Source organism: Heteronotia binoei, chromosome 13 (genome assembly GCF_032191835.1).
Source record: "Heteronotia binoei isolate CCM8104 ecotype False Entrance Well chromosome 13, APGP_CSIRO_Hbin_v1, whole genome shotgun sequence".
In the NCBI taxonomy this organism is placed as follows: domain Eukaryota; kingdom Metazoa; phylum Chordata; class Lepidosauria; order Squamata; family Gekkonidae; genus Heteronotia; species Heteronotia binoei.
This window is the reverse complement of record NC_083235.1, coordinates 59,444,606-59,470,700: the sequence shown is the minus strand read 5'-3', so window position 1 is coordinate 59,470,700 and position 26,095 is coordinate 59,444,606. Positions and strand designations below refer to the sequence as shown.

The 26,095-nt window shown below is 44.0% G+C and overlaps 1 protein-coding gene across 1 annotated transcript in view; it reads right to left on the bottom strand.

The window, feature by feature from the left end:
- Positions 1-25,563, bottom strand: part of LOC132581016 (E3 ubiquitin-protein ligase RNF213-like) — a 199,079-nt gene extending 173,516 nt beyond the window's left edge. The window contains exons 1-8 of the mRNA XM_060252036.1: positions 25,380-25,563; positions 22,219-22,857; positions 21,317-21,474; positions 18,399-18,557; positions 13,693-13,889; positions 12,330-12,607; positions 4,993-5,246; positions 4,315-4,524 (exon numbers count right to left, since the gene is read on the bottom strand). Of these exons, the coding sequence (XP_060108019.1) occupies positions 4,315-4,524; positions 4,993-5,246; positions 12,330-12,607; positions 13,693-13,889; positions 18,399-18,557; positions 21,317-21,474; positions 22,219-22,857; positions 25,380-25,547 (2,063 nt within the window). The 5' untranslated portion in view covers positions 25,548-25,563. The remainder of the gene's footprint in view (positions 1-4,314; positions 4,525-4,992; positions 5,247-12,329; positions 12,608-13,692; positions 13,890-18,398; positions 18,558-21,316; positions 21,475-22,218; positions 22,858-25,379) is intronic.
- Between the last annotated feature and the right edge of the window lie 532 nt (positions 25,564-26,095).

The following is a 26,095-nucleotide window of genomic DNA, read 5'->3' as shown; positions in this document are numbered from 1 at the left end:
ATCAGTGCGCTTCTAAGGGTACAAAAGAAAAAGGAAAGAAAATCACAAGGCACTAATATTGGTGGAAAACACAAATGGTTGGCTGAAGAGAAGCTTGCATCCGTACTTTGTACATGTTATCAATCCTTCTAGAGGAAATTGGTGTTGATGCTGGTTTGGTCCACGGAGCTTTACTAGCCTGCAGGAGAACTGAGATCACTGGGAGCGATACCGGTGTGGAAGCGTCTTTCTGCACTACATTGAACACAGCATCCGTTATAGTTGGTTTCGGTTGTGAGATAGGAAGTGAGAGAGCGTATGCTATGCGCTTGACAAAATCGCTATAAGCACTAAGATCTTCTGAAACAGAACTCTCTTCCAGTGGCTGCTGTGGGAGAGATGGTTCAGTACTCATGTCCGGTTGTTCGGAGTGGGTTGAATCGGAGTCAGATGATGGCACTTTGTCCTCCGAAAGTCCTGGTGACCATGATGGGGTCTTCGGCTTTGGGGATGGATTTGGCAGCAGTGGGGTTTTCAGAATGCGATCCCATCTGGGCCATTTCAGTCCCACCTTTGGTGGGACATCATCAAGCAGGTATTCCAGTCCAGATGTGGATGGGGCATCCATGGGAAAGAAGGCATGGGGTATGCCCCATACATGCATGGCCATTGTGGTGAATCCCAGAGCGGTGGTGGTGGTTTCGGATCATCCAGTTGGTTTGTCCAGGCTCAGCTCGGTTGGTTGCTCCAATGTCAGGGGAGCTTCTCTCGGTACCACTTTGGGTTGTATTGGCGAGTCATTATTCGATCCCGAGGATGTGGAGCAGGATGACTGCTACGTAAGATCGATTTCGAAATCGGACATGTTGGTGTTCTGGGTGTTGCCTTTCTGTCCCGATAGTTGGTGAATTGGAAAGTGTAAGAGCTGGAGTTGAGGTATCTTTCCTGGTACCAGGATATGCCCCAAGGGCGATGGAGCATGTCGCGGACTCTTATTGGAGTCTTTCTTGCGTCACTTCTCCTTATCCCTTTTCCGCTCTTTATCCTCCCTGTGTTTTTTGGCAGGAGTGGAGATTTCCTATTCAGAGGCAGAGTAAATGCGTTTCAGCACTAACTGGTCAGCATCAGATTGAGCACTTGTCAAGGGCATCATCAGAGTCAAGGTGGAGGCAAGACTGGAGTCGTGTTGCAAAGCAGCCTTGGAAGGTACGGTGAGGGCGGCTTCCAGAAGAGCTGTTTTAAGTCTTACAGCGTGGTTCTTTTGCATCTGCTTGGAGAATTTTGCACAACGTATGCAGGAATCCAGTCGGTGGGCTTCCCCGAGGTACAACAAGCAAAGTTCATGTCTGTCTGGTGGGGGAATTTTACTGCTGCACCTACACCTTTTAAAGAAACCCCAAGGTTTTTCCATGCAGCAGCCGGTTTGCCATGCTACCCCAGAAGGACAGGGTGGGGGGGAAAAGGGGTTTTCCCCCGAAGGGGACTGTGCACCCAGGGTAGATAGTTCTTACCCTGTGCTGAAAAGTTTTTAATTCCTTGCAGAAATCCGACAAGGAAAAAGGAAAAACGAAGGTTTCAGGTAAGTACCGACGAAAGGCTGAAACGGAACCGCGCGGCAGTCAGAAGGGAACTGGTGAGATCCTCATGCCCGTCCGAATGACCATGTATGGTGGAGCCCACACGCATGACTGCTGGGAGGGGCGCGAAAATCCTTCTCTATAGGCTTTGAAGTACCAATTAAAAACGGAGCAGGAGCGCTATATCCCATCGGTGTGAAGCACAGAGACCACCAAAAAGTTCCTAAGTTTTAGGTATGCAAGTCGTCTCAGATTCTGCCAGGCTTTGCTGTATGTGTATATGCTCGAGGCCCAGCTGATGAAAGCTTAGCCTGCATTTCCTGTAAGTTCGGATGTTTTATTAAAAATCACCTTGTAAACAAACCTGGATCTCATGTATCATTTTCTTGGAATTTCTGTGAACCTTGGAGCTCCTTGGCCTAAAGTCATCACAGGCTCCCACTCTCCTGTCTATCCACAAACTAGACAAACCTGAACTATTCAAGAGGGCTTTTCTACACATGAAATAGGGTAGCACTGTACAAAATGATTAGTTGGATAAATTATACATGTTAACACTTATGTTTTCCTTCGGTTCTGTCTTTTAGATTTCTGGTGGGTTCCAGACTTCCACAATCCTCATACTACTTACTACATTGCTTACTGAATATTGCATTTTGTTGATCGTACTGACTCATTCTACATAATCTGGATTGAGTCCCTCTGAGAAAGGCAGACTATAAATAAAGTAAATGTAATTAAAAGACAGTGAGAAAATGTAACAGATCTCTCAGGTTTCCTCACTGACTCATCAGAGACAAGAAATACTTAGTAAAACAAACTACAGGGAGGCAAAGCTAAAGAACTTTACCTTGTTTTCTGTCTCATAGGATAAGGTCACCTCGAGGTTGGACCACTGTAATGCCCTCTACATGGGGCTGCCCCTTTGCCGAACCTGGAAGTTGCAGTTAGTGCAGAATGCCGCTGCCCGGCTGTTATTAGGGCTCCCAAGATGGGAGCACATTCGGCCGGGACTCCGGGATCTGCACTGGCTGCCAATAATATACCAAGTCCGGTACAAGGTGCTGGTTATTACCTTTAAAGCCCTATATGGCCTAGGACCTGCCTACCTTAGAGACCGTCTCTCCCCACATGTTCCCCAGAGAGTACTGAGATCGAGCTCTCAAAATCTGCTTGTAATCCCCGGGCCAAAGGAGGCCCGTCGGAAATCCACCAGGGACAGGGCCTTTTCGGTAACGGCTCCTTGCTGGTGGAACCAGCTGCTGGAAGAGGTGAGGGCCCTGTGGGACCTTGGGCAGTTCCGCAGGGCCTGTAAGACAGCCCTCTTCCGGCTGGCCTATAACTAACTGACATTGGAAACTTTATGGAAGGTTATAGTGTAGCATTTTGACAGATCGTTTGTTCTATATGTTTTACTATTTTATTGTTTTAAATTTTTGCAAATTTATGTATTTTTAAAACCAAACCCTATGTTAGATTTTATATGTTGTGAGCCGCCTTGAGCCGCTTCGGCGGGAAGGGCGGGATATAAACTGAAACTGAAATAAGAAGTCTCCCAATTACACCTTTAGTTCCAGTGAGAAAGCTCAGTTCAGCAGGTAACACAGAAATGTCCCTTTTGCTGCAATGAACTTAGGGCGATGCCCTAGCTTTGTTACAAGGAGCAACTGGCTAGATGTAGACTTATACTGAAGATATGATTGCTTCTTAGTGAGATCTTGACCACAACCTAGCTGGGCAAAAACATTCAGCTATCTGGTGATGAAAAGAAACCTTCGCTTTATATCCTATGTTTATTTTCAGTCAGTAGAGGAGGCAGTAACTTTGGAAAGAATGTCAAAATGTTACCCCATCCTGGGTAGGAAATGCCCAATGAGCCTATGGGGAGGTTGGAGGGGAGAACTTGCTAGAACACCTGCCTACCACACACTACTTCACCAGAAGCACAAGTGACCAGCTTGAAGTGTTAAGTTTTAAAGTGTTCTGGGTTTTTTTCCTGTTAATATTATTTTGTAGGGTTTCTATGTAACTATTTCTATATATAAATTAAATTAAAAGATCTGAGAGCAGGGTATTCATGGTCACTAAACAGAAAGGGAGAAAGGTGACTACAGAGTGTAAGGGGAACAAGAAGTACGCAAGCCAATGGTTCATATATATACCATGCTCAGGAATTACACCTAAACACAGCCAAAAAATTTTAGCCTGTGTTTCAGTGCAGTGTACACATGCCAGGAGTAAAACATAATATAATTTAGGTAGAATATAAGAAAATTTAGAGATCAAGAACTCTAAATATTCCAGCAGGTCATGTAGTCTATATTTCAACTATATTCACTGTGCAATCCCCTCTCTCCTGAACCCAAAATAAGGTCCAACATAGTAACCCTTTTCTCATTTCTCATTTTTCCCTGCACTCAACAGAAAAGAGTAGAAAGCTCAAAAGACACTGAAAGAGACAGAACAGGAATATGACATACAGAGCAATTTATATATATATAGCTTAAAAATAAAAATGGTTCCTAAGTAGCAGGATATAGTTAACAATAAATACAATCTGAAAAAGCTAAAGGTATTCCCAATTAATATTTCCTTGGCACTCCCTTTGTGGCAAATTGAATCATCACTGACACAAAGTTGCTTCACATTTGGAATACAGAAAAGATAACCACACTTCACAAGAAACCTGAGATTCTCACTGAACATAAATCCTTCAGAAGGAAAGAAAAAAATAATCAGACCATCCATTGATACTTACTTTTGACTGGAGTGTTTTTCCCTATAGCTTCTGAACATGATGCCTTCCAACCCTGCGTACCTCTCTTCAGATTCAAATAGAGAATTCACCCGGTCATATGCAAAGTCAACAGAAGCACTGAAGAGATGAAAAATTGGAATTGTCCAGAGCCAGTCGTGGATTTGCTCTTCAATACAGTTGTTGTACAAGGCAATGAAACAGTGCTCAATACTGAAAGAGACAGAAGAAAGCAGGACCTGAAATGGCTAAAATGTGGTATATGGTTCCAGAACTGAAAGATAACAATGCTTCATTAAACGGAACTTTGATAGCAACACTACACCCATATTAATGTCCAGTCTCCTTTTATCAACTTCCTCCAAATAGGCCAATCTGCATAATTATTTTGGTTAACTTTGTATTTTTCTCTATCCACGTTGTAAATGAGGCAAAGAAAAGTAAGAGCCACTGAAGAATCTATTTAAAATGCAGCTGTAAGAGCTGCTCTTTTAGTTTGCTATCACCTTTTATCTCAACTTAAGAAATTTGAAAGATGTATCTCTACTGAGATACAGTTATGAGGACTTTTGCCCATAAGACTTTCAATTTCACAACCAAGTAATTCAAAGATACTGTAATTAGTTATTTTGCATACGCTTCAACTCCAAGCCTTTAACTTTCAAATCCTATACCACATACCGCAGCAATTCTTTGACAGAACGGATTTCATTTACTACATCTACTTGAGGCTTCTCTAAACAAAGAAGCTTGCATAGTTGTTTCAGGTCACTTTTTAATATTGGAAGACTGTAGAGTTCTCCTAACAGAAGGATGATTAATGTCAGGCCAAGTCTGTTATGGACTACTGTGCTGTGAGATGAGGAATTTGTACAGTTCTGGTCAGAAACCTGACGAGCTATTTCTCTTAGGTAATCCAACATCAACTGTTTCACCTAAATAAAAGAGGAAAATAACAATAAAACCCCATTCCATAAAACACCTTTTTCTAGAGCTAATTTTGCTTTTTGATCTAAAGGTCTTAACGAGACTATCACTCGCTGTACTTTTAAGCAGTACATATTCCTGAAGTCCTATCCTCTAGAGGAAGCTTATACATACTGGGCTGCATTCAGGTATTTATTTAGGATATTAATATGCTGTCTCTTCATAGTCCAGCTCAAGGCAGTGTACAGTTAAAATGAACTCATAAAATATTGTTGAACATAGTGCTGTCATTTCACTATAGTAACGCATGATGCAGCTTTGAAAAGAGAGTGCAAGAGAATAAGGTCAGCTGTTCCACAACAAATGGTTCCACCTAGTGGAGGATAACAGCCCCATGTTCAAGACTCCCATCTTGCAGGGCTTTAAGGTGCCATACCACTTCACACCTACTTGGCACACATCTCTAATAAGACTGGGACAAGAAGTAGAGCCCTGATCTGGATAGCCCAAGCAAGCCTGATCTTGTCAGATCTCAAAAGCTAACCAGGGATGACTCTGGTCAGTGCTTGGATGGGAGATCTCCTGAGAAGGACAGGTTTCTTACCTGTAACTGATGATCTTCGAGTGGTCATCTGTGCAGTCACACATATGGGTAATCCGCAGGATCGGGCCCGACCTCGGAGAATTCAAAGCAATCTTTAAGCGTTAAATTTGGCGCGCCTTCTCCTCGTCCTGGGGAGGAGGCACTGTCTGCGCATGCCTGGACGAGGGGGAGGCGCTAGCCTACTCAGTTTCTTGCCGCCGCTGAAGAGGTGGAAAATTAAAGTTGAGAAGTGTCCAGCAGCGGGGAAGGCTGGGTGGGTATGTGTGACTGCACAGATGACCACTCGAAGATCATCAGTTACAGGTAAGAAACCTGTCCATCTTCATCGTGGTCTCTGTGCAGTCCCACATATGGGTGATTAGCGAGCTATTCCATCAGGAGGAGGGTGCTGGATCTGCAAGATAAATTTGGTTAAAAAAGGTAACAGAGAGTGAGGTACTCACGGTAAAGTGTGGAGAACCACTCAGTCAAAGATGGAACGTAGCACAGCCTGCCCGAACGATGAATCACGCCTGGCACGGACGTCGAGTGCGTAGTGCGAGGCGAAGGTAGATGGGGAGGACCAAACTGCAGCAGCACAGATGTCCTCTAGTGGGACGCCCCTCAGGAAGGCTGACGAGGTGGCGACGGCTCTGGTGGAGTGAGCTCTTATGTGCTCCAGGACTGGCTGTTTCGCTAACTGGTAGCATAGTTCAATGGCAGCGATAACCCACTTTGAAAGTCTTTGTGGAGATATTTTACTGCCCTTGGTATGAGTTGCATAAGCAACAAAGAGACTTGGAACTTTGCGAAAGTGTCGAGTCCTGTCTATATAAAAGGCAAGGGCTCTACGTGCGTCCAGGTTGTGTAAAGCCCGTTGACCTGCATCCGAAGGATGTTGGAAGAAGGCCGGAAGGGTTGAGGGTCTCCCTAGATGAAAGGGTGAGACGACTTTAGGCAGGAAGGCGGGATCAGGGCGGAGAACCACTCTATCATGAAGGAAGGTGGTGTATGGTGAGTCTGCCCTGAGTGCACAAATGTCACTGGCTCTTTTGCCTGTAGTGAGTACAGTTAATAGTGCCGTTTTCCAGGACAGCAGGTGAAGTGGGATAGATGCCATAGGCTCGAAAGGAGGCTTCATGAGCTGGCTTAATACGAGAGAGAGGCTCCAAGTCGGTAGGATTTGTCTAGTTGGGGGGTGTAGGCGAATAATGCCCTTGAGGAAAGCTTTTGTAGCGTGGTGGGAAAAGACTGTCACGCCTTCGATGAGAGGGTGGAAAGCCGATATTGCTGCAAGATGGACCTTCAGAGAAGAGTAGGAAAGTCCAGCGTTAGAAAGCTGGAGAGTGTAGGATAGAACCTGAGAGATGGTAGCTCGGGCAGGGTCAAATTTATTCTTGGAAGCATAGGCGGAGAAACGTTTCCATTTTAATGAGTAGGACTTTCTGGTGGAAGGCTTCCTGGAATTCACTAGGACATGACGGACGTCGTGAGGAAAGTCTAAAAACTGATTTTCCAGGCCGTCAGTTTCAGCGTCGCTGGGTTGTGGTGCCAGACTCTGCCGTGCTGTTGGGATAACAGGTCCTGTACTTGAGGGAGCTGAAGGAATGTATTGTTGGACAGAAGCAGGAGGGTGGTGAACCAGGGTTGACGAAGCCACCAAGGAGTTATTAGGATACAGTTGGTGTGATCCACTTGTATCTTCTGCAGGACTTTGGTTATGAGAGGAATGGGAGGAAAGAGATAGTGAAGCGCTCCCTTCCAGGATTGGAGAAAGGCGTCCCCTAAGGAGAGGTGCGACGGGGGCCCTCTCATGTAGAAGCGGATGCACTGGGCATTGGATGGGGATGCAAACGCATCTATCTCCGGGGTGCCGAAAAGCTTGAAGATCGGTAGGAGGTATTGTTTGCTGATTGACCACTCGTGGTCGTTGACCAGCTGACGGCTGAGGGCATCTGCCTGTACGTTTTCGATTCCTGGTAGATGGACTGCTGTGAGAAAGATGCCCTGGCTGATGCACCAGTGCCATAGAGTCAGTGTTCTCTTGCATAGTCTGATGGAGGCGGTGCCCCCCTGCCTGTTTATGTAAAAGACAGTGGCTATGTTGTCCGAGGTTACCTGGACATGGGAGTTCTGTAGAGATGGAAGGGATGACCTCAGAGCTCTGTGGACCGCAAGAAGCTCTAGGCAGTTGATATGGAGCGAGCTTTCGTAGTTTGTCCATTTGCCTTGGACTGTGAAGGCTCCCAAGTGGGCTCCCCATCCCCACTTGGAAGCGTCTGTGGTGACGATCATGGAGGGAGGTGCCTGTTTGAATGGCATTCCCACAGAGAGGTGACGTTGTATCGTCCACCATCTTAGGGATGGGATGATGTGAGACGGAAGAGTCAGTAATATGGACTGATGCTGCCTCTGAAGGTGGAAAGTCCTGATAAACCATAGTTGTAGAGGGTGCATGTGGAGCTTTGCAAAGCAGAGGACTGCAGTGGTGGCTGCCATTAGACCCAGCATTTTCTGGTAGACGAGTGCTGTTTGGCAGCGGTGAGCAATAATTGTGTTGGCTAGAGATTGGATGCTGCGTATTCTGTCTTGAGGTAGAGAAGCTGTTTGGGAGACCGTAGAAATATTTGCTCCTATGAACTGTATTGATTGAGTTGGGGTCAACTTGGACTTTGCTGTGTTGACTTGGAGGCCGAGGGTGGCTAGAAGAGAAAGAGTGGTGGAGACGTCCAGTTGGAGTTGTTCCCTTGTGGGGGAAACGATCAGCCAGTCGTCTATGTAAGGAAAAATTGATATTTTTCGTTGACGCAGGGTTGCGGCCACCACCGCCATACATTTGGTGAAAACTCTCGGCGCCGTCGAGAGACCGAAAGGGAGAGAGCGGAACTGGAAATGTTGATTTCCGATGGCGAACCTCAGAAACCTTCTGTGGTGGTGAGTGATTGTTATGTGGAAATATGCATCCTGTAAGTCTATCGCTGCCATCCAGGCTTGTTCTGGGATAAGAGGCAGGATTGACTGAAGGGTAATCATGCGGAATTTCTTGTAGGTGATATGGAGATTGAGTTTGCGGAGATCGAGGATAGGACGGAGTCCCCCGTCTCTTTTCGGCACCAGAAAGTAGCGGGAGTAGAATCCGGTACGATGATACTGGGGCGGTACCGGTTCTATCGCACCCTTGTCCAGCAAGGAGGAGATTTCCGCTTGAAGAGGTACGGAAGGTGGTGTGGTGATGAATCTGTGATGTTTTGGGGTGGATCTGAATTCTATTGTATAACCCCTGTGGATGATGGCGAGGACCCATGAGTCCGATGTTATGGACTCCCACTTGGGGTTAAAGGGTAGGAGACGGATGTCTGAGTGATGATGTGGCTGAGGCAGAATGTCTGGACGTCTTAGAGGGGTAGGGGAGTCAAAGAGACTGTTTGGTGGTAGGAGTGGTCTTCTTTGATGTTTGTGGGCGAGCCCTTTGTTGATAGGGCTGTTTGGATTGAGGAGGCTTACGTTTCCATGCTTCTGGTTGTCTAGGAGATCTTGAGCTTTTATAGTAGTAAGGTCTCCAATTTCTTTGCTTGGCAAGGTGAGGTTGAGGCTGAGTGACTCCCAGTCTCTTGGCTCTCTTACGGCTATCGTCTACATTGGTGAGGATGTCGTCTGTGGTGGCATTAAACAATCCAAGACCATCGAAGGGAAGGTCCTCGATTTTAAACTTAATATCTGGTTGGAGCGAAGAGGATCTGAGCCAGGCATGCCTGCGTAGAGCTATGGCCGAGGCTAAAGTTCTGGATGAACATTGAGCAGCATGGCGTGCTGTGTTAATTTGTTGCTTGCACACTCTGGCAATCTCTTGCAGGGCATTGGTAGCTGGTTTCTCTGTCTCTTCCGGCAAGGAAGGGATCAGAGTGTTGAGATATGAAGTCAGGTTAAATGTATAGGCTGAAAAATATGCCATGTAGTTATGGATTTTAGTCGTGGCAGTGGTAAGGGAGTAAATCTTCCTCCCGATGGTGTCTAGTTTCTTGCCTTCCTTCTCCGGAGGCACAGGGTGTCTGGTTTGCTTGGATTTAGAGGAGGAATGAACTATCATAGAGTTCGGTGCAGGGTGGTTGAACAGAAACTTAGATTCTGGAGCATGGACCTTGTAGAGTGCCTCAACCTTTTTGGAGGTTGGTGGTACCGATGCCGGCTTGTCCCAGGCTTCCTTGAGAGTCTCTAGGTGAACGGGAAGCATGGGAAAGGATGAGCCAGCAGGAAGGTCAGCATTCACTAGGTCGTATACAACGTCAGAGACTCTAGGGGCATCAGAGGTGAGTTTAATATTAAGCGAGTTGGCCATATTAGCCAAAAGGTCCAGGTAGGATTTAGGACCTTCAGAAGGCGACAGTTCTGCCAGCTTGGCTATGTCAGAAAGTGGAGAGTGAGGGTCCGAATTCGAAGAATGAGAAGAGTCGGATTGCTCGGCTTCGGAGTCGATATCGGGTTCGATATCGGGTTCGTCTCAAGGTTTGGCCGGAGGTTCTAGGGTAGGAGGCTGTTTCTTTGAAGCCGAAGAAGTGGACCTCGCTGGAGACGTTTAGAAATGTAGCGAGCCGATTCTTCTCTGTGTCGAGGTCGTTCGTCATAGCAGAGGTAACGTTTGTGAGGAGAGTAATCGTAGTATCGGTCTCGATGATCTCTGTAGACTCGATCATGGTGTCGAGGAAAGTCTTGTCAGAAATCATCACGGTACCTAGGCTCCGCCCGACGATAAGGATCTAGAGAGGGAGATCTTCGATGTCTCCGACGGTCCCGGGGAGACGGCGATCTGGACCTCGATCTGGACCTCGAAGGGGAATAGTAGTAATAACGTTCCCTATGGTGGCTTCCGGATCGTTGTGTTCGCTGACGGAGTGGTACTTCCTTAGGAGTCGAGGGTTCCCTGGTCAGGGAAAGGGCCGACAGAGGTTGCAGAGGTACTTCACGGAAGGAGCGTCCATCGAGAGTATTGAGACGCTGGCTTTTAGGTGAGTCAATGTCCAGTATTTTCTCCGGTGGAGAGCCGTGGATAGAAGGCGATTTAGACAAGATACGGACTATCTCGAGCGGCGTAATGGCAGGGGTCGAAGTCGATTTCGAGCCCGGCGAGATAGGAATCGAGACGTTGGAGGTTGTCATCGGGTTCGAAGTCGAAGGCCTCGAGTCGGAAGGCTTGTGAACGGTCTTAGACTTCTTCGCTGTTTTAAGGCCGGTCGAATCCGAATGAGTCGAATCGGAACGATGGCGCTTTTTGGGGTCATCCGATTTTTTAGGATGTTTTCCGGACTTAAGCTTGCAGGGAACCTGAGCCACGGAAGCTGCCGGCTGTGCCGCTCCCGTAGTAGTTAGGGAAGCTGGCGTAGATTGGTGGGCCGCGTGAGAAATATCTGGTCTAAGGGAGGATTCCAAGAGATGGCTCTTAAGCCACGTGGCGCGGTTTTTATGGGCCTGCTTGCCGAACTGAATGCAGTGATGGCAGGAGTCCGTATGATGCGCCTCGCCGAGGCAGAAAAGGCACAAGGAATGTCCGTCAGAAGAGGGGATTTTAGCAGAGCAGCGAACGCAGCGTTTGAAGGTGATTTTGTCTCTTCCTTCCATCCGCCCGGAGGGAAAGGAGGGGAAGGGGGGGTAGGGAAGGAGAAGACCGAAATAGCAAGGCTTTTTTTTTTTATACAATACCAGAAGAAGTAAAGTGAAGAAGCTAAAGAAAGCTGGAAAGGAACGTTGAAGGTAGATTGCGATGAAAAAGCAGGAGACTCAACGAGGTAGGTATGATCCGGACGGCGGTAAAAAAGAAACTGAGTGGGCTAGCGCCTCCCCCTCGTCCAGGCATGCGCAGACGGTGCCTCCTCCCCAGGACGAGGAGAAGGCGCGCCAAATTTAACGCTTAAAGATTGCTTTGAATTCTCCGAGGTTGGGCCCGATCCTGCGGATTACCCATATGTGGGACTGCACAGAGACCACGATGAAGATCACCAAGTTGGGAAGACAGAAGCAGGCTTCATGGAGCAATCTCTCTGAATGCCCTCCAGGTCTCGTAGTAGGGATCAGTCACCAAAGGTCGCCATGGCTTGCAGGAGGGAGGGAGGGAGGAAGGAGTAGCCAAATAAGCACATACTCCTCCACCATGACACGGTGGTGAAGAGGCAAGGAGGAACTAGCAGTAATCCACAACAATTTTCCTTGCTTTGTCTCAATTTTGTACAGAAGGTTCTTTTGTCCATTTTTTTCTCAAAGTACCCACTCCTTGGCTAGTTTTCTGCCAACTACAGCCTTTCTTCAGTTGCTTCTTAAAGAAGGCAACTGTGCTGGGAAATAGCCTGTAAATTTGCTCAAAAGGCAACAATCACAGGATTGTTCTACCTGCATATCACAGAAATCTGACTTATTAAATTCAGTGCAAAGAGAGAAGGGAAATGACAAGCAACCTTATAAAAAAGCATCAAAAGAAGAAAGCAATGCTTCTTCAGAAAGCTTTATTACAGTTACTTACCTGCATCTCTCCAAACTCTAATTCTGTCCATTCTCTTTGTACCCCCTCATATACCAGTTGTTTTCTATTCACCAAGTAAAACTGACGCAACTGCTGAAGAAAGTTCTTGACATTGATAGGAGTCCAGGGGTGGAGCATACTGAAGAGGCCCTCCAGCATTATTTTTGCTGCAATTTCTTTCCCTTTCACAGTTTTGTTCTTTCCAGGAAAATGGTCTTTTACACGGCTCCACCAACTATCAGATTTGGCGCATACTATATCATCATACTGATGCCAGTCTGTTAAAACAAGCATTTTGTTCAGATTTTATATCAGTAAACATAAGGCTGGAAACCACAACTCTGCTCAGTTTAAAAAGTAGAGCCTTCTTGCTGGTAGAAGAGACCGATCTCCCACCCAGTAGAAGAAGTTCCTTTTCACCAGTGGAAAACCAGCCTACTTGCTGAACAGAGTAGAAAAAGAAGATGATATTGGATTTATATCCCGCCCACCACTCTGAAGAGTCTCAGAGCGGCTTTACCTTCCTCCCCCACAACAGACACCCTGTGAGGTGGGTGGGGCTGGAGAGAGCTCTCACAGCAGTTGCCCTTTCAAGGACAACCTCTGCCAGAGCTATGACTGACCCAAGGCCATGCTAGCAGGTGCAAGTGGAGGAGTGGGGAATCAAACCCGATTCTCCTAGATAAGAGTCCGCACACTTAACCACTACACCAAACTGGCTCTCCAGTAGAGGGGTCCAACTCTGTTTTCCTGTGAAGTTCCTAAGCTTCCATTATGCAAGACAGGAAGACACGTTGAGCAGTCCATGACCATCAAAATGGACACGCACATCACCACCTTCCAGTAACAATTTCAAAACAGCTGTTTAATACACTTTCAAGTCCTCAAGGTGTGTATTAACATGCATACAGACAGACATATCTAATCTCCCATGATGTCTGCAAGCTCCTTCTGGGCTTCTCGTTTCCCAGACATATAGTGACATAACTATATTATGTCCTTAACAAATCAGACTTCTATATTATTACTGTTCAGTAGCAAGTCTTTCACTTTCTCTTGCTCTCTGGTTGACTTTTAAATATACAACAATACAGCTTATCACAACAGATCTTTCAGGGATACAATCATTAAAACAAAATATAGTAACTATACACAACTGATTATAATAGAGTTCTTTCAACAAGAAGGATCTTGTCTCAATGGATACACTGAAAAAAACCAGCCAATTTTCGAGTGACAGGTAGACTAAATATGCCATAGCATGCCACTGTTTAATTCTTTGTTTCAGTTTCCATTTACTTGCATATCAATTGATCTGTTTCTATTATTTAAAATCACTCACATACCAGGAACAATTTCTTACCTGTACCACTTAGTTCATCTGAGTTTATGTACAGACAACGATTCACAATCATCCCTTCATGACAAACTTTGTAAATGAATTCGTAGTCTCCTCCCTTGCCACGTGAAACATAGTATTTATAGGGAATGGGTTTATTCATGTTATCTTTAGAAATGGTCACCCACCCATCAAATAAGTGACCATGCTCGCCAAGATTCCTGTTTGAAAACAGAATGGATATGTACATGTTTACATGCTTTATGAAAGGATAAAAGTCAAGCAATACATCTATTGTTCTAACAAAAACTTAGAAGGAAAACAGCTCTTGGGTTGGTTTCCCTCAGAAGAGGTGTCACTTTATTATTTAGCATTTCAAATCCCTTAGAAGGCTTCAAGCTTCAACACTATGTGATTCTGGAAAGGCGGGAGTGTCCTACTGAAGTATGTGGGTCCTGGTTCATGAAACCATGTCACCCATTGAGATAATTAATCCTTGTGAGTGGACTGATAGAGATGACTCAACTTGATTACTGTCATCATCAGTGTTCCCTCTGAATTAGCATGAGCTAGCTCAGATTTTCAGCCTCCAGCTCACACATTTTTGTCTTAGCTCAAAAAGGATGACCCCAGAGCACACTAATTTATGCAGTAGCTCACTACTTTAATGCCCATAGCTCCCAAAGTAGAATTTTTGCTCACAAGACTCTGCAGCTTAGAGGGAACATTGGTCATCACCCTGCCATTGTGGGCAGAAAGGAATATCTTGCATTATACTGAGTATGTACACTCAAGTATACAATCTCCTAAAATGGAATGAGCCAACTCTTCAGACAGTTTCAGAATCATTTTCTGCAATAATCTTTGAGAGTCTACAACTTTAATTTTCTGTACCTCATTTGCTTGTTGAGGAACTTGAGATCCAGAATGGCCCCATTGCATTTCAGGGCCATGAAGAAAAGTGAGTAGGCATGTAAGCATCTTAAATATTTTGGAAACGGTTGGATCGCTCCAACCTTCTGCAGTTGATCTATGGTATCCATGATTTCCTGCAGCTTTCCTGGAGCCTTGGGAACTGGGGAGTCAGAAGTCTGTCTTGTGGGGTTGAGGCAAATTCAACTGAGTACCCATGGGAGATGGTCTATTGTGCCCACCTGTAAGAAGTGGAGAGGTTCCAGGCTTGGGTAAAGAACTTCAACTGCCCTCCCACCAGCATTTGTTTGGCATCAGTAGGATGGTGGATATTTGTTTTTCTTGCCCATTGTTAGTTTTAACTGGCAGAATGGGCTAGAATAAATGGCCCATACCTGTCTGGATCTTAACTAAAAGGACTTCATGGAGCCATTATGATACCTTCTAAGGAATATTGTGTCCAAAAAGACTGAGAGTTATCTTTAGATTTAGGGTCCCCTCTCAAAACTTGAGAAGGGCATGGCCTCCTTGTCATGGTTTTCTACTAAAGTTTACCTCCTAGAAATAGCGAAATTAGCATTGGCAAAAGGTTCAAATCTTCAGTTCTGCAGATTGTAACTGCAGAGTCCATGCTCTGGCTGAAAACTTCATGGAGTTCAGGTTGGCATCTGAAATTAAGCATACTGCTCTCTCGACTCTGAGGACTGAAGCTGACAAGCAAATACTCAAGTCTGAATATACTCCCACCTATTTTTTTAACCAAAGGACAGAGGCCCTGGTTATGATGGAAGCGGCTGCTGATGCCTTTATAGATAAAAACTATTGCTTTGCTGGATCTATGGAGTGTGGCATTGTTTCTTCTGTCAATGGTATCCTTCAGAGATCATTCACCCTTCCTGGGCAGGTCCAGGCCAGAGGCCAGATTTGCCACTGGAGCATCCATAGTGGGGACTTGGAGGAGCCTTGTAACTTTAAGACAGAAAGAGTATAGCCTTTAAGAATGGCCTATATGGAGCCTCTAGGTAACTGGTATGGCCAAATCCTCTTTAATTTCTGAGGTGAAAAAATGAGGGGAAGAAAAAGCAGTTTTTCAACAACCTAGAAATAGTCAGAGGAAACACACATGAAGTAAAAAAAAGCAACCCAAGAGCTCAAAGGAATGAAACATTGCAGAGGTCTCTGGAAGTGCTGCATTTGCAATCAGCAGGAAGCAAAAACTGAAGTTCCCAACTAGAGATGGAAAAGTACAACCTACTTCCTGCCTCCATGGATCATGGGATGGAGACTTACCCTGAGCATTTCAAAGCATCCTCCTCTATGCGTATCAACATCTCTTTAAAACACACGCGCACACACAAACACAGCCCAAAGTTAAACAGAGTAAAGGGTACTAAATAAACATAGGGCCAAAATGCATACCAGGTGCTCAAAGAGACTGAAAGACTGGACTTACCTTGAGGCTTTCTTCAGTAGAACAGAAGGTATCATGAAATTGTTTACATTAGGAATATGTGTTCAGATATTTTTGGTCTGAACACATATTTGAAAGATACCTTATCTGAAAATTCACCCCCCCCCCCGCCCCCGATATATTTACATGTCTGGATGGTATCTGGGATACTGGTAAATGGGTCCCAAAAATTCAGAAATGGAGCCAGTATTTTAATGCTCCCAAGACGGGGGGGGGGGGGGGGGGGGGGAGGAGTTTCTTTCATTTTGCTGTGTGTGTCAGTGTCTTACCAGGGCTTGTTATCAGCTTGCCAGGTAGATTTGGCTTGGATACTGTGCTTCGAAATTGGTTCTGTTCATCTTGCACAGGGGTGGCAAACTGCAGCTCAGGAGCCACATGTGGCTCTTTCACACATATCGTGTGGTTCTTGAAGCTCCCATCATCCTGTCAGCTGGCTTGGAGAAAGCATTTCTCTCTTTAAATTACTTCACCAAACCAAGCAAGCTGGGAGCTTAGAGAATGCATTTAAAATTAAAGTTGCTTTCTTTCCACCTCTCCTTCCCCACATCTATTGCTTGTCTTGCCTGCCTCTTCTAAAACATCTGACGTTAATGTCTTGCAGCACTCAAACATCTGACATTTATTCTTTGTGGTTCTTATTTTAAGCAAGTTTGGTCTTGCAAGTTGTAACGCTGTGTTCTTTGCTCGATTTGTTGGATCCTTGGGTTTGATTGGCTTGGGTTCTCTGGTCTGACATTTGTTAAATTAGGCTCACTATTTTGTGATCTCACAGTTCTGCACTGGTTTTGGTGGCGGCTGGTTTTGTTTGCAAGGGAAGACTTTTGCCAAGTGACTGATTTGCTTGCTCTTGGGTTTCTGGTTATTGTTCAGCCTGGAAAAAGCTTGCAGCTTTTACTCCAATAGGAAACAATGGAGAATGGCTGGGGGCACCTCATTCAAGAGCTCACTTAAAACTCAGGAATTACTTAGTGGAGAGGCAGCAGTTTTGTTGCAATTTTAATTCCATTTCCTTAAAAAACTGCTCCTCCAGCTCCCCACCCCACCACTCCATAAAGATTAATAGAGAAGAATATCAGAATCCAGAAAAGGTCCAGGTCCAGATCCAAATACCAAAATGGATCTGGTATTTGGGATCCAAATAATTGCATACTGGTATTTTTCAGCCCCTGGGAGGAAAAAAATCTAATTTTTCTATGATGCATGTGGAGAAACACCATTTTATTTGTGTTTACCTGTGAGTGGGATGGGGACAAACTGTCAGACCTGAGGCAGGCCTTGGCCTATCTCTTCCTCATTCCCCCCCCCCCTCCTGTGTGTAACCAGTAAACTGAGGGCAGCTCCCTAGAGAGAACAGGAAGTTGATCAGGGGTCTGTACCAGAATGCTGCAAGAGGGTGGGCCATTCCTGGGTGGGAACTGTAGTTTATATTAGTGGTTTTGGGGCAGGAAAATTCAGTTCAAGGCAGTTGTCAGTTGGAGCTTGCCACAGAAGGCAGACAGAGTCCCAGAGTCATTCTGGAAAGTATGTTCAACCTTCTATTTCTGAGTAACTAAGTAAGGTGCCTGCCCTGTGTACCATCTAGTTAGCGCATAAGTTTAAAGGAGAGAGATGGAGCATTTTTGCCAACTCTGATTTAATTCTTCTGTTCACTTATGTATATGTCTGTATATAGTTATCTTTAAAATCTTTTGAATGTTAAGAGATTGAGTTCCTCCGTACCACATAGGTCGGTTTCAGACTGGGAAATTGACACGGTAGTATCCCAAGGCGAAAAAACCCAATCCAGTCAGGTCCATTTTAGAGGGATCAGACAGCTGCTGTTGAAGCGGCAGGATCCCGGCAGCCGTCGGTGGTTGTGTGTTCACATGGCTAGCGTGGCTCAAGTACCCACCACTGCTGAAAGGGTGGTTTTTCTTAAAAAGTCCCCTATATGTGCACTCATGCAGGGAAGCACAGAAGCACACCTCCAAGAACATCTCATGGGGGGGAAAAACGGCAGTGCTGCAAACAGCTTGGCGTGATCACACAGCTCTTCCGCCCATGAGTCGTGCCAGGGTATTCAGACAGCAGGGGATTACGCCACCTACATCTATTCTCATAGCCTATTCTGGGTATTTGTCATTAATCAACTTGATTAGCACATACAAGCTTTGCCTGAGGTAGTTAAAAAATTAGCTAACACAACCTAACAAATACCACATTTGAAGCAGAAAGTAGAGCATTAGTCTAAACAGAGGCACCGAAAAAATACTATCATAGTAGAGAACATAACCTCACCAAAACTTTGTAGAAGTTTTGACTTGCTACTGAATCCTGGATATGCTTGAACATGCAGAATTGTACTTACTTCGAGCAAGTCAGCTCACAGACATTATCCTTCCAGTTCACATAGCCAGAAATACTTTGTGCCCTAACGAACACTTTATGATTCTTAAGATCCAACTTGAAGTCCTTAGACAGTATGGCATGAAAGTATACTGTAATACCATCTCTGAAGTTCACTGGGCTGCAACAGTAAGAAAAAAAAACAGCATAATTTGTTAAGGCAGGTAAGTAAAATAGTTTGGGTAAGCTCATAGACAAATAATTCACCAGGTGATTCAACTGTCACACAGCATTGAAATTTAATACTAAAACTCTGTATTTTACACAAATGCTAAGTATACAGCATCATGGTATGGAAAACAGACAAACTTTCAGAAGCTGCAAGAGAAGCTCTAGTAAGAATTCAGATAGGAAAACCGACAGATATTCGTGCAATGAAACAATAGGAATCAAAGTCCTAACAATTCAAAAGTGCAGCTACATTTATACAATTCATAAGATGTGCAGATGTCTTCCAGATGGAGACAGGTTTGTGTCGTTTCCCCACAGCTGCTGCACCTGCACCAGCTGATACAGCATAGCAGCAGCAAGGCTTCAGCACAGCAGATTCTTCTGTAGTTCTCTAACTCCTGGCTTCAACTTTTTAAAAAGCCCCAGCCCTTTCCATTGAAAAGATATACATTTTCCTTTATATTTCTGCAATGCAATGGTCTAGAGAGATTTACTTTTATTTTTAAATTAAAGCTGGAACTCCAAAGAACCTGAAACATGAATTGTTGTAGTGATATAAAAATATTCCGTTCAATTGCCATTGGCAGAAGGAAGAATAATCACTAGAGAAACAGGGCAGGAAAACAGTTGTCAAGTGGGCTGGACCAGGAATAGTACCTTAATACTGTTAAGGTAGCACAAATGCACAATGGCTGGGAATGAACAGCCACAGTGTCTTCCTCCAAAAAAGAAAACTGAAGTACCAGACACTTTAAGACTAGATGTGGGTTCATTGTCATTAGCATAACCAACTGTAGAAAAAAAATGGACTCATTTAATGGAGCAATGATAGCACACTTTGGAATTTAAGTCACAGAGAAAGGCTGGGGGGAAAGTTGTAGGCAGGGCCCAATATGGCAGCCCCATTATGATGGCCTCATCTACACTATCATTCAGCCTGCCCAGGGTGAAAAAGGTATACCTATTATGATGAGTTATAATTTTGGCCAAAAGTGTGGGAGAAGACACTAACTTATTAGCTGGCTTGGCTCTGGTAAATGTATCATACCACAATGAGCATGGAACTACGGATTTTGCTCTCATGAACTTTACTAATTGGGTTATGTCACTAAGGAAGACAGACAAGATACTTTAACAGAGCTGTTGAACTCATTTGTTATGAGGGACAGATCCGACATAAATGTCACTTTGTTGGGCTGGACAATGTGTGTCATAAAATGTAACATAAGGTACCAGAGATAATAAACTTTATACAGATTATTTCAAACGCTGAATGGCAATAGGGGTGATTGAATAAGGTGTGATATGCAGAGGAGTATTCTCAGCATTGCTAATGAGACAGGAAACCTACGTCTCAATTTGGTACAGAGGATTCAGTCCAGGAGGATGCAAAGAATAAATGGAAAAAAGCCTGAACAAGTGAGCAGTACTCATAAAAGCCCATATCCTACCACAAATGTTGTTAGTCTTTAAGGTGCTACTGGACTCTTACTCTTTTTACAGCTGTTAGAAACCACAATGTTCAAAAACCAGCGGGAGAACACTTTAACCTTCCAGGACATTCACTTGCTGAACTAAAAATACAAAGGAATTTCAAAGGGAGACTAGAGACTGCTGAATTGCAACTGATAATGAAGCGCAAGACAATGCATCCTCCTGGACGGGACTGAGACCCAGGCTTCTTCTCTCATTACCACTGCCTGCAATTATTATTCAGTGTCTGAAATCCAAGATAGATGGACTCACATTCTGGAGGTATCTGAAGAAATAAGCAGTGATTCATGAAAGCTCAAGCCCTGCCACAAATTTTGTTAGTTGTTAAAGAACTACTGCTCTCTTGCTCCCTTCCACTAATAAAGAATGCAATCTGTATTCTCCGGTTTCTCCCACCCCCCACCCCCTATCTGTTAGAACTAGAAAGGGGAATCTCTCCAAATGCCATGGGACACCATCTTTCTCTCTCTCTGCCATGCTCTCTGGCTCCTTCTTTCTTTCCCTCCCCCTGCCCTAAAGAAGTGTGTAGGCACACAAAAGCTTATACCTGGAATAAAACGTCGCTGGTCTTAACAGTGCTCTCCCTCTCTTTCTAGCTCTTTCCTTCCCCCTCCCTCCCCAGAGAAGGAGGGGGAAAGAGCCCTCAGCCAATTGAGGAAAGGGAGGCTTGGTTATATTTCTCTCCCCTGCAAAGCAGGAAATAGGGGAGACTGGCAAAAGCCAGCTCTCATGCTGGAAACAGGAAGCAGCACAGCAGACAACCAGTTGCTTCCTGACCTGATTGGAGTCTTCAGGGGCCAGATGCTTGACACCCCAGCTTTAAGTCCTGGCTATTACCAACTTACTCCTTTTAGGGAACGTGAGTTTTTTTCCAAACGCAAACAAAATTTGTGAATGACCCACCAATTGTGTTTTGAGGTTTATCCATTGCAGTCTTTAAACTCAAACATACACACCCTATATCTTGTATAACAGGTAGCTTTCAACATTCGAAGTGTCTATGAATATCACAAAAACCTTACAATCCCAGTCTCAAATATACGAAGTACAATAAACCCCTAAATTATCCAACCCACCTACAGCCTACTTGATTAAATAGCTTCTGCTTTTTAGTCATGCTTGGGGGCGGGGTTTAAAAAGGATTCAGTATTCATTAAAATACTGCTATTTTTTGATCCTTACTATAATTATTCAACAGCACTTCTACAAACATACCTTTTGTTTTTCTGTTGCTTCTCATTGTTCTGATTTGATTGTTGCTTTTTCTGATTTGATGCAGCAGCAGCTTTCCCCTTCTCTTTATTTCCTTCTGTTTGAGTTGCTGGTTTTTTACAGGTATTCCCTTCTTCAGTTTTTTCTTCCAGCTTTACTTTCTGTAATGTATGTTTTAACACATGCTTAAAAGCAGCAAGATAGTTACATAAACCTAGCCAAGTTAAAAACCTTATTTGTGACACATATCTATATAAGTTTCTGTTGTTTCTCTTTAGGAATGGGCACCAACCCCATTTTTGCAGTTTGTTTTGGTTTGTGATTGAACCACAAATAGATACCAACTGGGAGGCTGGTTCGTGAACCGAACTGGTTTGTAACCTCTGCTTTCTGCTTCCAGCAAAAATTAGCTGAGCAACAAGGAGCAGAAAGCAGAGGTTTAAGAGCTATGTAAACCCCTCCTTTCTGCTCGTTATAAACCACTACAAACTGCCTTAAAATTCATGGAAATTTGTGACAGCTCTTCAGTTCAGTTTGCAAACTATGAACCAACCAAAATTTGTCACTAACTTATGTTTGTGAACTGGTACATGCCCATCCCTACTTGCCCTTGCAAAGCCAATTAGAAAGCTGGTTAAGAAGGTACTGGTTTCATTAGAGCCAGTCAATGTGAAAATTTGAGCCACGTCAACATTCACTTTCATACTGTTGAACTAAAAACGCTACAACCAAAAACCTGCAGAAAATGCAATAACTCAATCTACTGCAGGTTTAGGCATGCCTACTGATTTTCAATAACAATCTGAATGCCCCATAATACAAGAAGCAATTCTAAAGAAAAATATCCATTGCTCCACAGTATCCCTACACAATCAGAAAACAAATTAAGATATTACTGATCTTACTTTTGTGTCAGAATCTCTTCTCTGTTCCTTGGCCCCTTTTTCAATTCCTTTTTCACAAGTTTCTTTTGTTTCAGATTCTGGCAAATTCATCTTAGTCAAATTTTGATCTTCTGCAATGGAGTTTGCACCTGTATTTTCAGATGAACCCACATTTAAGTGAAGGTCTGATATGGTCTTTGCACTTCCTGTGCAAATGCCCGGATTTGTATTTTCCAGGGTCTTTTCCATCGCAGAAGAATGTTTGTTATTTTGTCCTCTGCTTGAACCTAGCTGTTCAACTACAACATTCATTTTGGAGTCTTCCTTCTCCATCTTTTCCCCTGCAGCCACTGCACCATTTTTACTGCCCTTTTCAAGTACTTGGTCTGCATGAAGCATGATATCATTTTTATCACTGTGATTTTGTGCCTCATTTACTGGATTTTGATCCAAGTCCAAGGGACTACAGCTTTTATTCTGATGTCCATCATCCTCAGTGGGCCCCCTTTCTGGTTTGGTCACTTCAGCTTGACTTTGTTCTGCTGGATTATTTTCATCTGCTGTTTCAGTGTTCAAAGAATAATTAAGAGTGGATAGTGCTGAACTTAAGGAATCCTGAAGCTCAGAGTCTGAAGCATTCCTCTTCTTCTTTTTCTTTTTCTGTGTGATGGAAGGGGGGGATGGAGTTACACACTTTACAATCACAGGAATTATTATGTTGTCCTCATTAGATAAAAACATAAATTAGCCTTTTCAAGCACATTATCTGTTATGCCCTTGATTTCAGCTTAAAGAATTAGAGTTGAAAGAGTGACACATATATAGCCTCTTTCCTACTGTGAGCCATCCTACCACAGACCAGGCTATGCAATCCAAACCACACTGACACATACAAACAGCAGCTGTACTGCAGAAATTTTTTGACAGAGCATATCATTCAACATGAATCTTACAAGCAAACTCATGTCACAAACTGGAGGAAAAGCCGCAACTGGAAAGAAAAATAAAAACTGCAAAAGAGGTGAGCAATCTATGAAACATTTGAGAAGGTGCATCTGACTAAACTTCCAACCATCATAATTCAAGCCACCTGCATGTCCTCCAAAACAGGGTGGGAGAAGATGTGCATCTTTACAAAGCTGTGATTCAAAAGGAGACTATATATTGTACTTCTGAAGTGAATTACACTCCAATAAAAGTAGAAGAAGCTATTATAAAGGTGGTTTGCAACATTCTGGAGGAACAAAGTCCAGATGCATATAAAATCCGCTGGTTGCCAAGATGTAAGCCGTTATTAAATCCTCACAGCCAAAATCTGAGCTGGAATTTCTACTATTCTCTACAGGGGTCTCCACAAAAGAACCAAGATTTCTACTCAAGTTTCTTTTCTTATTGTCACTAGCTCTAGCATTACTTATTCTAGACTGGTTGCTCACTAGTAGTACAACCCTAAGCAATCTTACAACCTTCTAAGCCCATTGAACTCAATGAGTTTAAAAGGATTTAATTATGTCATATTTTAAAGCCAGATCCTGAAAATATAGAATCAGTAATACTATACTGACCAGTAGTTTTGAACTTTGTTTAGCAATATTGCCAAACTCAGTTCTAAACGAAACTTAGGAAGGGCCTAAACACAACTAGTACTACTCAGCTTCTTATGTTCCTAAGGATGCCTCTTCCTTACACTCCTATAGTACTCTCAAATGGGACTGGGAACACTTCTGGCAAGGGTTCAAAAGGACTCACTGATGAGTGAGATGTTTGCAGGTTCTAGAGCCTGCAATTCTCCCTTCTCATCAGTCTTCCAGTCTTCCCACCCACAAGCAGGAAGCTATGGTTCCTACACCACATTCTGCCTACATTTCCAATTCTGCAAATACAGTTGTTTACAACGAATATTTAGTAAGGGTGTACATAAGGGTTTGGCTACCTGACAGGTGCTTGAGATTTCCCACCATTACTCTGGTCTCTCCTCAGCTATTACGATCAACAGATCTATTTAGAAACAAGTTCTCCCAGCCCATCTCAACTATTAAATCTTTTGTCCCCGTTTACTTCCAGGGCATGTTCAGAACACTCACATACTTAGTGCAACACAGCAATGCTATAACTTCAGGAAAACAGCAATTTTCACATAGAGTTAACATAAACTGCATTGCCCAAAATTCTTATTTTCCTATAGGTGTCAAGTCTGCTTTAATTCTGGTCAAGTCTGTACCCAAACTTTGGTTCAGGAGAAATGTATTCTGGGTAAAACTATACTGTATTCCAATGCTGCTAGCTTGATCCTTCCTCACCCCCCTCTTTTCCTTTGTTATGTGTTGTTGCTTTGAAATGGGAATATGGGAAAGAGATTATAGAACCTTCTCAGACAAGAGTGCCGGGGGAGTTGGAAGGCGGGTAGGCGCTCAAGGCCAATTCAGCCCTGAGAACGAATTGGTAACATCAATGTGTGAATGTGCCCTGCATAGAGCGCCCCTCCCTCAAGAATCCCTTTGAAGTGTACCTCAAATGCCGGCTTTACTGTATGAATTTTAGTCTTTCCATTTCTGCTGTAGTCGATAGTCATGATAACAATAAACTAGCAACTTTGTATCACCAAAGCCTCGTTACTGAATCAAGCCGACTTGACAATAGGCAGCTTCAACTAAGTCCTGAGTGAAGTTTGAAAGATCCTAACAACTTTGTCAACATTGTATTTCCAGAGGTCTTTGTATCTTAATACGTTTATAAACTAGCTCTCCTAAAAGCTCAAAGTAGTTTGCTTATAGCTTTAACCTCAACGCCTTCTCCCAAACAGATTCAAGCAGACAACTCAGTGGTGGTAACTGTTGCTTCACACTAGCACACTTGCTATATCACATGCAGGAAAAACTACCAGCTGCAGCCCTCATACAGGCCTGGTTTCTCCCATCTCCTTTTTTTGGAAGGAGGGTTATCACCCAACTCATAGCAAACTGCAATGCTCACTACTGCCTGCTGAAAATAGCCTTGCTTTCAGAGAGAACCACAGCAGAAAGCAAAACATGTTACTAGAAACGCCGTCAGCAAGCACAGCTAGTACTGCCACAATGCCAGTCACCAGAAGAGGGTCATCAGTCATCCCTACTCTCTTAACTAAGGGAATGAGAAAGATCACTTGAACCACAGTGAGCAACCTGTACCTGAAGTATACTCACCTTCTTTGATGAAACCCAATCCTGATCCCCAGTGCATTCTGGCAGAGAATCTTGCAGTTCCTTCTGTACCAATTCAGTGGGTGGGTGGTCGCCACCATCAGGTTTCAAAGGGGAGATGCTTTCAACCTTCAGCTCTCCCCCAGTTTCCATCTCTTCCACTGAAGTCATTTTTGGATCTCTACTCTCTGCACCTGAAATAAAGACTTTCATTAATCTATAAGATCAGAGAAGTCATCAAAATTGAAAAATACCATGGACTCAAAAGATGCCAATCTGCCAGTTAATGTACTTGAATCAGCAGCTTTTCAACCATTCAGGCATGCACTGTTAAGGGTGAGGGGGTTAAGGGAACAGCCACAGGGGAGGAGTGATTTCCATTACCTAATGGCAGGTGGGAGATGGGGGGGGGATGCCAACCTAAGCTTCAACATCATCATCTTCACAGATGGATACGGATTTTATTACATGAATGATGGTAAGGGAAATATCTCATGGCATTCCTCCAGCAGAGTGGGAGAGGCTAAATGGCTATTAGCTCTGTAAATCGAACTTGGGGGGGGGAAGGGGAGAACCCAAGTCAATCTTTTTTTGCATAGGGTGGATAATAACATTTTAGTGGAAGAAGATTCAATTGGGAGGGACTATAGAAGACCTGAAGCACATGGGAGGTGATTGGCAAGTGGGAGCAGTGTGATACTGTACTGAAGGATAAGCTT